Source organism: Citrus sinensis, chromosome 2, assembly GCF_022201045.2.
Source record: "Citrus sinensis cultivar Valencia sweet orange chromosome 2, DVS_A1.0, whole genome shotgun sequence".
Classification (NCBI taxonomy): domain Eukaryota; kingdom Viridiplantae; phylum Streptophyta; class Magnoliopsida; order Sapindales; family Rutaceae; genus Citrus; species Citrus sinensis.
The window spans coordinates 24,093,545-24,105,126 of NC_068557.1; the positions used below are offsets into that span (position 1 = coordinate 24,093,545).

Sequence of the window (11,582 nt, forward strand, 5' to 3'; positions counted from 1 at the left end):
GGGATTGTGTTTCCCTATATTTTGCTTTTATTTGACAGTAAAGTTACTGGAGAGAAAAAATATAAACTTGGATTCTGTTCTAATCTCTTTAATAAAAAAAGTCAATGTATCTCTTTATATATGTAAAATATATCCATTGTATCATATAAACACCATTGAAACTTGGCAGGATTTCTTTGTTAACAGTTACAGGTGAAACCCGCTTGTAATTGTTTAGATATGTAGTAGTTATTTGATCTTGCTCATTATGAGGTGCCAATCTATTGGTCTTTTCATTGCATTTCCAAAACCTATCATTTTTTTCTTTCAAGTACATACAATTGAATTGTCTTTTCATTTTCTTTACACTTGCCGTATGAAATTCGTACTTCCAGCCATTTGTAATGTTTCTGACCAGATGGTGTGGTTCAGCAAGACCGGGTTTGTATAATCATATATTTTGATAAAACCTTGCTGACTAGTGAATGTGCCTTTAACATAATTTGCTATGCTTTTATTACCTGGATCTTATTTCATGCAATCATTGCTTTTCTCATATATCTATAATATATTCTGGCTTTGGATGTGATTACATTTTGTCAGTTCAATTACATTGGAGCTGCTTTCTGCACACGTGACTTATTTTTAAACTGCCTTTCTATGAAATTAGTATTGAGTTCTCCACACTATGTACCTACTGATAAATATACATTTTTTCTTGTCAGTTTTTTAAACTCGTGCAAGTTGTTGAAACACTTCTTCATAGGTCCAGATGCAGTTGTTAACTTTGTTTCATTCGTTGTAGGTTTCATTTATAATAGTTGCATTAATACATGATTGTACTAAATTCTAGTGACTTGAAGTTGAAAACACCATGATCTTGTTCTTTAAACCATAAAATTGTGCGTATAAATTTGTCAAATAACAAGGCCTAGCATTCGCTCTCTGGAATCACACATTTAGTCATTTGGTACTCATGGGATGAGGAGTCTTTTCTGGGTCATTTCGGATTGTTTTACATTTGGAAGACGCACTTGTGATGGTATCTGTTGTTTCTTTTGTGTGATAATGATATCTGCCATTTGATAAATCTGGCTCTGCAAGAGTGTGGGTACCTTCGGCATGCTATACGTCCATCATTTAAAATTTAAAATAAAAGAATTCTTGATGACTGCTAAATTGAGGAGGATATCTTTAAAGTTGAATCTTCAATTACAGCTTACCATAATTTTGTTGAAATTTGTAAAGAATAAAAGAATATCTTGAAGAAACAATTATGTTAAAGTTTAAAAGTTTTGAGTTCACCAAGTAGACAAAGACAGGTATTAATGCTGCGTTTACTTTTTGGTTTTGGATTGGAGTGGGAATCATGAGGAGTGGGAATCCTTGGATTAGGAGTGTGGAGTGGGAGTGGGAGTGGGAGTAGGGTGTTTACTTAGACTAAATGAAAGTATGGATTGTCAATCAGAATCTCAATTATTGTTTACTTTGTCTTGGATTGGGAGTAAATTATTTTAAATTATAATTTTATCCTTATGTACATAATTATAATTTGTAATTAAAAAATTAATAAAAAATATATTTAGAAAATAAAATAAATATTTTATTATATTTATAAATTAATAATAATTACTAATATTCTTAATTATGTAAATCATAATTTTTTATTAATTTTAATTTAAATTATGTGAATAAAAATTAATAATAATAGCAACACAAATGAAATATTATTATTGATAATATAGTACAAAATTAATATTTTTTTAGAATAAAATATTTATTATTATTAATTAATTAATTAATATTTATTAAAATTAATGTTTAATATTATTAATTTAAATATAATGTTTATTTATTTTTATTTTATTAAATTTAATAAAATAAATATGATATAATTATTATTTTTAATAAATATGATATTATTTATTTTATTAAATATTATTTATTTATTTTAATTTTAATTATAAAGATAAAATGAGAAGAGGGGGGAGTGGATTCCCACTCCCACCTCCCCCCATGGAAGTGGGAATCCCACTCCAAAATTGAGTGGAACTCACAGATTCTCACTTTCACTCTCCCTTTTTTTAAGGTAAGTAAACACTGGAGTGGGAGGAATCCACACTCCCACTCCAGCAAGTAAACACTATCTAAATCCGTAAATTAGTTTTGAGTTTTGACGACCCTTTTACGTCAACCTATAATTTTGGTGACGGATATGTAATTGTTATATCGATTGGTTTTCCTCAAGCATGTAATTGGATTAATTTTATGTTGCATATTAATAAACAATTAAATTTTATAAATTTTGGAGCTTACTTCTAGAAAATAATTATACAAATTTTACATCATTTTTTAAAATTTCAAATAAAAAAAAATTTAGATTAACAAAATCTAGCTTAATTTATTTTCTTAGTTTATTTATTATATTTAACTACTAAGATTGCTTTAACTTAAATTAAATTTACTATTTTGTCTTTATAAGGTAAACTTATTGAACATTTATTTTATTTTAATATTTTTATTTTTATAAAAAAATTCTTTATTTATAAATGATGTCAATACTACCTTATCAGTATGATTATTAATTATTAATTAAGCTAACATAATATATGGTACAATATTTATATAAATTATCAGATTGTCAAATTCAAATTTATGTAAGTCATATGTAGGGTATTAATAATTAGGGAAATTATCATTCATATACTCTATATTTGCTCTGTTATCAAAAATACTACAATATTTTGAGAGTGTATCAATTGTCCAATCTTAGTTGACAAAATGTATCAGCCGACCACCAAACCGTTAGTTGCCGTTTGAAAGTTAACAGGGTTACAGTGAACTGACGATTTTACCCTTAAAAATTATCACTTGTATACTCTTAAATTCTCTTTTTATCACTTGTATACCATTAAATTATTACTTGTATCATATAAAAAGATCAAATTACCCTTCTGACGTCATCATACTTAAACGGCAACTAACGATTTGGTGGTCAGCTGATACATTTTATCAACTTAGAGTAGACGATTGATACACCCTCAAAGTATTGTAGTATTTTTGATAATATAATAAATTAAGGGTATACAAATGATAATTTTCCTAATAATTATTATAGGGTATTAATAATTATTAGATTTCTTTTAAAAATCATAGATTATAAGTCATAGAATTAAATTCTAAAATTATTCCATTCAAGAACATATATTTATTGGGATAATTTATTTATTGTTATAAGTGTAAAATAATTAAATAAAATTTATATTAAAACAACTTAACTTGAGTGGTCAAAATTAGTGAAAGAATTCTAAAAAAAATGGTAAAAATAGATTTATTTGATTAATTATAAAAATTATTTTTATTAATTGTATTAATTAAAAATAATGTGAACTTGTTCTAAATATTACATTTGATGTGCGGGTGGGGAAACGGTGAAAATATCCCACCACAAAATTGTTGTAATAAAATGCGAGCTGGCGTGAGTTTATTGGGCTGCCTACGAATTTCACGCGGCTGAGAAGCCGTGTTTTTCAAACCGAGTTTAGTATAGAAAGGAAGCATGAAGTCTCTGCATTTGCCGTTGCCGATGCCAAGTCTTCTTCAACGTGCGATCTCCATTAGCTGACAATATTTCCATCTGACACTCCAAGGTCAAACTCTAATTACATAATAGACAAATAAAAAGAAAATCCCTTCCTTTTTTGTTCCAAATTTCTCTTTAACCTTCGAATTAGTCTTTTTAATAACTTTATTTCTTCGTCAACCCCAAAGTAAAGAAAAGAAAAGAAAAGAAAAGAAAGCAAAGCTTTTATTGATCTTTGATTGGATTCACCGAGAGAAGTGAAAAATGGATGATATGAAAGATAAGATGAAAGGGTTCCTTAAGAAAGTCTCATCATCATCATCATCTTCTTCTTCTTCTTCTGGTAAATTCAAAGGCCAAGGCAGAGTCTTGGGTTCGGGTCCTTCTTCTACTTCCGGACCTGTAAACCCTCACCTTGCTCGCCAGAATCTTTATCAAAATTCCAACTCGAATCCCAAGTCTAAGCCAAAACCATCACCATCATCATCTGCTCCTCCGTCTTCTTTGCCGCAGAAGCCACTCAATTCTGACCAGAGTAAGCCCGCTTCTGCGAATAATCCGGACCCGAACCGCAAACCCGCAAGTGGGTTTGACCCGTATGACTCCTTGATCACTACTGGGAAGAGGTCGCAAAATGGTTATTCTTTGGAAGTGTTTGAGTGCCCAATTTGTGCGCAGGGTTTTCAGACCGAAGATGAGGTGTCCATTCATGTCGAGAGCTGTGTCAATAATACCAGTAACAACAATTTAGTCGAGAAAAATGGAAATGATGGTGTTGTTGATGGTAGTTTTGATGAGTCTAGGAGTGAATTGGAAGCATGTGTTAGTACATTTTTATCAGCAAAGCCAAAGGAAGGGTCTATCGAAGTGATGCTTAAGTTGTTGAGGAATGTGGTTCGGGAGCCGGATAATGAAAAGTTTAGGAAGATTCGGATGAGTAACCCTAAGGTTAGGGAAGCGATTGGTGAGGTTGCTGGAGGGGTTGAGGTTTTGGAATTTGCTGGCTTTGAGTTGAGGGAGGATGGTGGGGAAATGTGGGCAGTAATGGAGGTTCCTGATAAGGAGAGGATTGGCTTAATTAGTAACGTGATAGAGTTGTTGGAACCGAGAAAGATTGTGGAGCCGCAAGAGCTTGGGAATTTGAAGGATAAAGCTCCAGCTGAGACAGAGGAACCCATTGAGCAGAAGCCAGTTGACAGACAGGTATGTCAACTTTTTTTGGTTGGATGTTGGTGGCATTTGCTTTAGCACTTGCATTCTTTTTGCCGAGTTATTAGCTTCTTTCCTTGTACATTAATTTGTTTGTTCTGTATTTAAGACTTCAATGTGAATTGGTCACTGTAGTGTTGTGATGATAATGGGGAACTGATGAAACCACTCACACTTGAATATGCTGAAACTAATTTGCTGAAAAAATTCATAACAGTTTAATGAGTTATAACCATGATGTTTACCTCTTTGGTTGTATCTGATTTGGTGTTGGATGTATGTTGTTTCACGTGTTAAATTATAAATTGTAACATGTAACTGAAATGATACTCAGAATTTTGAGTTTTCACATGCATGTCTGTGTTTGAACTTGTCACTAAAAGGGCTAAGATAAGAATCCTATCGCCATATGGCTTCTTGAGTCCCTTTGTGCACTGAATAGAGCTGATACTTTATGTAAGTAGGGAAATGTGGATTAAATGTGTTAATACTGTTTTCAAGAATTGAAGCTTTCTATAATTTTCTGTTTGAAAATGGAAGTGGGAATAGGGAAACACCATAATGTACTATTTTAGCAACTTTTTGCTGAATAACTTGACTCTGTACCTTTGACTAGAAACTGAATTGAATGTCGCATACTTAACAGAAAAAAGGTTAATACAATGTGTGATGATCAGAATAGTTTCTCTGGCATATTTTCAGAAGTTATCTTGTACATACTGAGCTCTGGATACAACTATTTGTCTAGAAGCATGTATACACACTCTTTCTAATTAGTGAAGAGATCATTTTGGAGAATATTTGCAGATTTTGGTACCTGAGGGATTGTATGATGCTTGGAATCTTCTTTCGAAAAAAATGAGTTTGAGGATTTTCACTACTTTTGGCTAAAAGCTTGATGTTAGGATTGAAATAGAACTAGGCGTACCATTGACCTGATATGTCTTTATATATTAATCTAAACAGAGAAAAAGTTGAATTCTTGTTATTCTTCTTTGAGAAACTAGAGTTTGATGTTATGATTAGAATAGCACTATGCTTATCATTTGTCCTATAGTATCTCTGTATTCTATTTAATTAAGTGAAGAGTTCAATTTAGAGCATTTCCTGCAGTATCTGTCCTGTGAGGGTTTGTGGGACACCTATAATATTTTCATCTTCTTCCTTCTAAATAATCTTTAAAATGCATCAACTAGTGTGTAGCAGTATCAGTACATTTAGTACAATTGAAATATAACTCCATCACCTGAGTGGATTCCCAATTCCCAATATACAAGTAAATTTGTTATCCAGACATAATTAATTTGAATCTCTGATTATTAACAGAATGTGATAAGACTAAACTCGTTTACTTGAGTACTTCCACATCATGTAACTATTGTTTAGAATAATGAGATTCTTAGAATTTTTGGCAAGACCATTGAGAGCAGTCTTGCAGCGCAACAGTGAAGTTGCTTTGTGGTAACTAGATCTTAGTGTATTTGAATGTATCAAACCGATTCTATTTGTGTCTTTGAATTGCTTGCTTCCTGGAACTTAGCAGTACTTTATGATTGATGCTGACAATATTGAGAAGATGTTTTGAACTTTCACCAAACTTATGACAAGTTAATTGCTTGAAAAAGAATAACATAAACTACATGCAATACTATTTTGAATTTGGGAAAAACTCTTCATTTTATTGTTTATTGTCATCATTCAAAGTAGTTAAAACCAAAATATGTCCCATTGTGATATTATTGGTGATATGTGTTTAGTGATAAATAATACTATCTTTAATTTTGGGCAAAACTCTTCATACTGTTTATTGTCTTTTGTTGATTATTGAAAGTATTTAAAACAGAGTGCTCCCATTGTGATATTATTGGTGACATGCTTTGGTGATATGTAGTAAGTGTAGTTATTTCTAATTATTGTTGCTAAATTTTATATTTAGCAAAGTCACTTCAATTTTTTTTGAGTTTGTACTTCTGTATCATAATGGTCTCAGAGTAATTTGTTGTAATATTTATGACATCGACTCTCATTGACTATGTTATCTCAGATTCGGGTCTTCTTTGCTGTACCTGAAAGTGTAGCATCAAAAATCGAGTTGCCAGATTCTTTCTATAAACTCTCAATAGGAGAGCTGAAAAGAGAAGCTGATATGAGGAAGAAAAAGATTGAAGAATCACAGTTGCTGATCCCCAAATCTTACAGAGAAAAGCAGGCAAAAGCTGCCAGGAAGAGATATACAAGAACTATTATCCGTTTCCAGTTTCCTGATGGAGTGGTGCTGCAAGGTGTTTTTGGGCCTTGGGAGCAAACAGCTGCTCTTTACGAGGTTAGTCCCTGCTATTGCTTGTTAATTATCACTTTTTGTTCTGCACATTTACGTTATATGTGTTAGATGTTTGGGACTGTTAGAAGGAAAAAACAGCAAAGATTTGGAGTGTCTACATTGAATGTTGTCTTTCCATGATCCAAAAGCTCTTATTAAGAACTCTGCTTAACATGTTGTGCTTGCGCATCTCAATGAAGTCTGCGGCCCTGCAGGAGTTTCGCAAGATCTCTCTGGTTGTTAATTCTTCATCATAACAAGTATCATCCGTTAGCTATCTCCATCTTACCATATGCATTCCTGCTCGTAGACACTGTTTTTATTAAACTCCTTATGTGGCTCTTAGGGTGTGTTTTGTACTTCTACTTAATTTTGAAAGCACAGCAGTGAAACACCCATTTTTCACTTGGCAGATAATTGTTACCGATTGGTCGCTCACTTAGATTCGACAGCTAGTGATTTCATTGCATGGTAGCTGTGAGTTATATAAGCCACAATACGTCAATCCTAAACATAAGCTTAATATTTTGCTTAGTCATCAGTATGGCATTGCATATTCTTTTGAAACCCTGCTGCGTTAACGCAATAGCATGAATAACAATATTTCCCAACACTGTTGGGGCATTAGCACTTTCCTACTGACTTATTCAGCCTACTGAGGCAAAATCATGGAAAATTCTACTTGAATTGGAATTCCCAAAGTACCAGATGGACACTATGAGATTGTTTATTTAGCAATAATGCCCGGGATCACAACATTTGAATCCCAGCTATTTTGTCTCATCTATTGAATGATAAATATAAAATTACTTAAAACTCTATTCTATCATCCAATAGATGAATGTATGGAAACTTAAATATTGGAATCCCTAGCATTACTCTTTTATAAATATCGTTGGCCTCATTCAGTACAACTCTCATATTTTTATGCCGTAAACATGGGATTTTGTACCTGCTTAGGCTATATATGTAAACTTTGCATGCTTTACCAAAGGTTACTGAAAACCGTTCATTGTGAACTTTCTTTATTGCAATAACTCATTTTAGCTATAATTTCAATTAATGAAATGTAGAAGACAAATTTATGTATGTGTGTGAGAACTCAAATTGATAAATTATTCTGTTCAATTTTCAGTTTGTGAGCTCAGCCTTGAAAGAACCTAGTTTGCAGTTTGATCTGATACATCCAGTAGCAATCAAACGTCGGGTGATTCCTCGTTTTCCTTCAGCAGGACAAAAATGCATTACCCTTGAGGAAGAGGATTTGGTCCCTTCAGCACTTGTCAAGTTCAGACCACTTGAGACAGATTCTGTCGTCTTCACAGGGCTCTGTAATGAACTCCTGGAAATTATTGAGCCACTCGCGTGATTCAGCAGTAGGTCAGCTCCAATATTAGCTTTATTATTTCTAATGCTTTGCTGGCGAAAATGACATTGCCACGGTGTTCAATCATTGATTTGAAAGCTCTTGACTGTCCTCATGCAGCCTCTTATTTCTGTTTGTAATGTTCAGCTGGATATTTCCAAAGTCTGATCTTTCTTCTATATCTTCATTTTTTGGACTCCTGAGAAAATTCGTACGTATTGATACGCCCTCACTGGGGCTCAAGATTGATTTTCCTTTTTGTAGGGTTTGTTCTGGATTGTACAGTAAAATCAATTGGATAAAAAATTCAAAGAAAGAACGTAAAAAGATTTGTTTCTGAACATTTTCGGAAGTGTCTATTGTTATGATCTTGCTTTGGTTGTCGTGTCGGGATGATAATATTTTTGCCTTTCAATTGAGCTTAGCCTGTCAGCTCAGCACTCCTTAGCTGTTTGCACCATTTATTCTGGGGTCTGGTTATATGTTGGAGTTGCTTTATGATGAAGCAAGAATAATCCAAGTCCGTTTTATGCATGACAGAGTTATACTCAGCTAAATTCGCCTGAACTTTTACCACAATTATTGTTCTTATTATTAATCTTCTGAATTGAGATGACAATTGAATTACTTTATTAGATTGATTTTTGTCTACTTCCATCCATATTTACATACGTGGAGTGTGTTTCTGTTGTCAGCTCGATCGATTCGGACCTAAAGCTGTGTGATTAGTTAAAAAATAAAAAATAAATGCAATCTTTAAATTTTGGGGTTTTGCTAAGTTACCGGGTATAAAAGCAAGGCAATTTAACTTATGATTGAGCTGTTACTCATTTTGTCTAAATTATTTCTCATGTCTTGAATTAAAATTTAATGGATAAAAATTAATTGAACATAAATTACATCAATGACCTAAATTTTGACATTTATGCTGTCTTGATGATAGTGATAAGTGCAACTGCCTGAGCTGTGTAGTCAAATTAATTTTACAAAAATAAAGTGAAATGATTGAATTGAAATTTATGATAAGATGAGGTCAGGACCCATTTTTAAGCTTTACAGTGAAAATATAAACCATATTTTTTTTGGGGAGTGCGGTTGAGGTTTGATCTGGACAGTTCTATGAGTCATATAAGAGTAAAGCTGATTGCAGTAAATATCTTTCGAATATTAGTGAAAGGTAAATTTAAATAATATTATGAGTTATATACTGAGTAGAGGAGACATCTTTCAAAGAGGATAAATCGAAACCATCTTATGAATTATATCGATAATAATCTCATATAATATGAATTATATGTAAATTAATTCCAATAAAAATCTTATAACTTAACAACTATGATAATATATATACCACAACTAACCAACCGTAGATTGATTATTGATTTCGTAATCTTCTTACTATAATCCTGTGTACGTGCAGCAAAATAAATGTATTCATCGATCATCATTCATATATGAGTGTAGTTACCGGCATTGCCCCTGTTGAGGAAACTACAATTAATGGACGTAAATTTCAAAGTCTTTGTCGATGCAAAATAATATAATCAAAGTTGATAGAGACTAATCAATGGGTCTTTGGTCTAGTGGGAGAACCTTTACACTTAGAATAATGAGTGCAAGGATTCGATCCTCTATAAAAGTATTTATGGGGTTTATTTACAATCCTTCCTCAATTATCAAATAATTAAATAGAACCAGTCTATTCCTCATGAAATGTGAGTAGAGTGGACAGTTTTTGAATATTTGAGAGAATTTGAAGAATTTGGACAGCGGCAGAAGAGTACATGCTACGAAAAAGATCCCAATTGTAGAATCTGTTTGTAAATATTAATTATAATAACTACAATATTGTATAACAGTATTAAAAAAAAAAAAAGTTGATAGAGGCCAATGAGCCTGATTGAGTGATTGGAATTTGGAAACAGGAAGCAATGATGTTCAACGGCTTTTAACTTTTAATAGCAATGATGATCATCAAATCACGTGGAAAATTTTTCATTGGATTTTGATCGAATACACATATAGAAAATAGAATGTGGCATGTTCTTGCCCATGTGATGCATATCAAATATATAATTTGAAAGATTACACAGCATTACATGTGATGTGTTCAAAGAGATTGTCTTGAATCTAAGATATATAGATAAATACGAATCACTTTTTTTTTTTTTAATTATCGAAATGTAACGAAAAAAGAGCCCAAAAGCTTGCGTCAATTATTGTGCATGAACATGGATTGCTTGCCGCCGCAAACGAGCCACAAGTGGCTCTTTTTCTTTGCATTTACTGAAAACTGCTAGAAAGAGAAGAAATCTTGAAAGCAGATTACACAAAAGTCAGCCATAAATTAAATAAAACAAAACACACTCAATCTTTTATCCCATAGTATATTGAAATTTATCTTTTTTTTAATAAAATTAGGAATTTCTGATTGCAAACCTAATAAAAGAATAAAGACACAACATTTTGACGACATGACTAGAACTTGGAATATGTGCCATCATTTGGGTGTAGATGATATATATATAGTCCTCGTTTTATATATATATATATATATATATATATATATATATATATATATATATATTTTTTCTAGTGCAGTCGTCCTCATTTTATTTTTACACAGATACATTTTAAAATTATGAAGTTTAAAAAAATTAATTTTTAACTCTTTTAAACCCTACAGTTTTATAATTCATTCAAAAACTAACTCTTTTAAACCGCACGATTTAAAAATGTGTTCGCATTAAAAAAAAATGCGGACATCCGCACCTATATATATATATATATTAGGGGTGGGTAAAATCGGGTTCGGGTCGGGTTCGGGTCAACCCGATCGGGTTTCGGGTTGTTCGGGTTAGACAAGGAACAACCCAAACATAACCCGAATTAATGACCCGACCCGAACCGACCCGAACTATGTTCGGGTCAATTCGGGTCAGTTCGGGTCGGTTGAAATCAGGTCAATTCGGGTCAGTACGTTTTTTTTTTTTTAAGAACCCGATCGGGTATTCGGATCGGGTCGGGTTTGACCCGAACTGATCACAACCCGACCGGGTTTGTAAATTTCAAACCGATCGGGTTTCGATCCCGACCCGATCCGACCCTAACCCGAAATTTATCGG

The 11,582-nt window shown here is 32.5% G+C and overlaps 1 protein-coding gene across 1 annotated transcript; it reads left to right on the plus strand.

Moving 5' to 3' along the window:
- The first annotated feature begins 3,288 nt into the window (after nucleotides 1-3,288).
- LOC102624265 (plant UBX domain-containing protein 2) lies at nucleotides 3,289-8,800 on the plus strand. The gene is made up of 3 exons (XM_006469169.4): nucleotides 3,289-4,765; nucleotides 6,816-7,094; nucleotides 8,227-8,800. Exons 1-3 carry the CDS (start codon nucleotides 3,827-3,829, stop codon nucleotides 8,458-8,460), a joined length of 1,452 nt encoding a protein of 483 aa, XP_006469232.1. The 5' UTR covers nucleotides 3,289-3,826; the 3' UTR covers nucleotides 8,461-8,800.
- Nucleotides 8,801-11,582: the final 2,782 nt, after the last annotated feature.

Coding starts and splice junctions, on each gene's coding strand:
- LOC102624265 (XM_006469169.4), top strand. CDS start 3,827: ATGGATGATATGAAAGATAAGATGAAAGGGTTCCTTAAGAAAGTCTCA. Junction 4,766..6,815: donor AGAAGCCAGTTGACAGACAG/GTATGTCAACTT, acceptor ATGTTATCTCAG/ATTCGGGTCTTCTTTGCTGT. Junction 7,095..8,226: donor AAACAGCTGCTCTTTACGAG/GTTAGTCCCTGC, acceptor TTCAATTTTCAG/TTTGTGAGCTCAGCCTTGAA.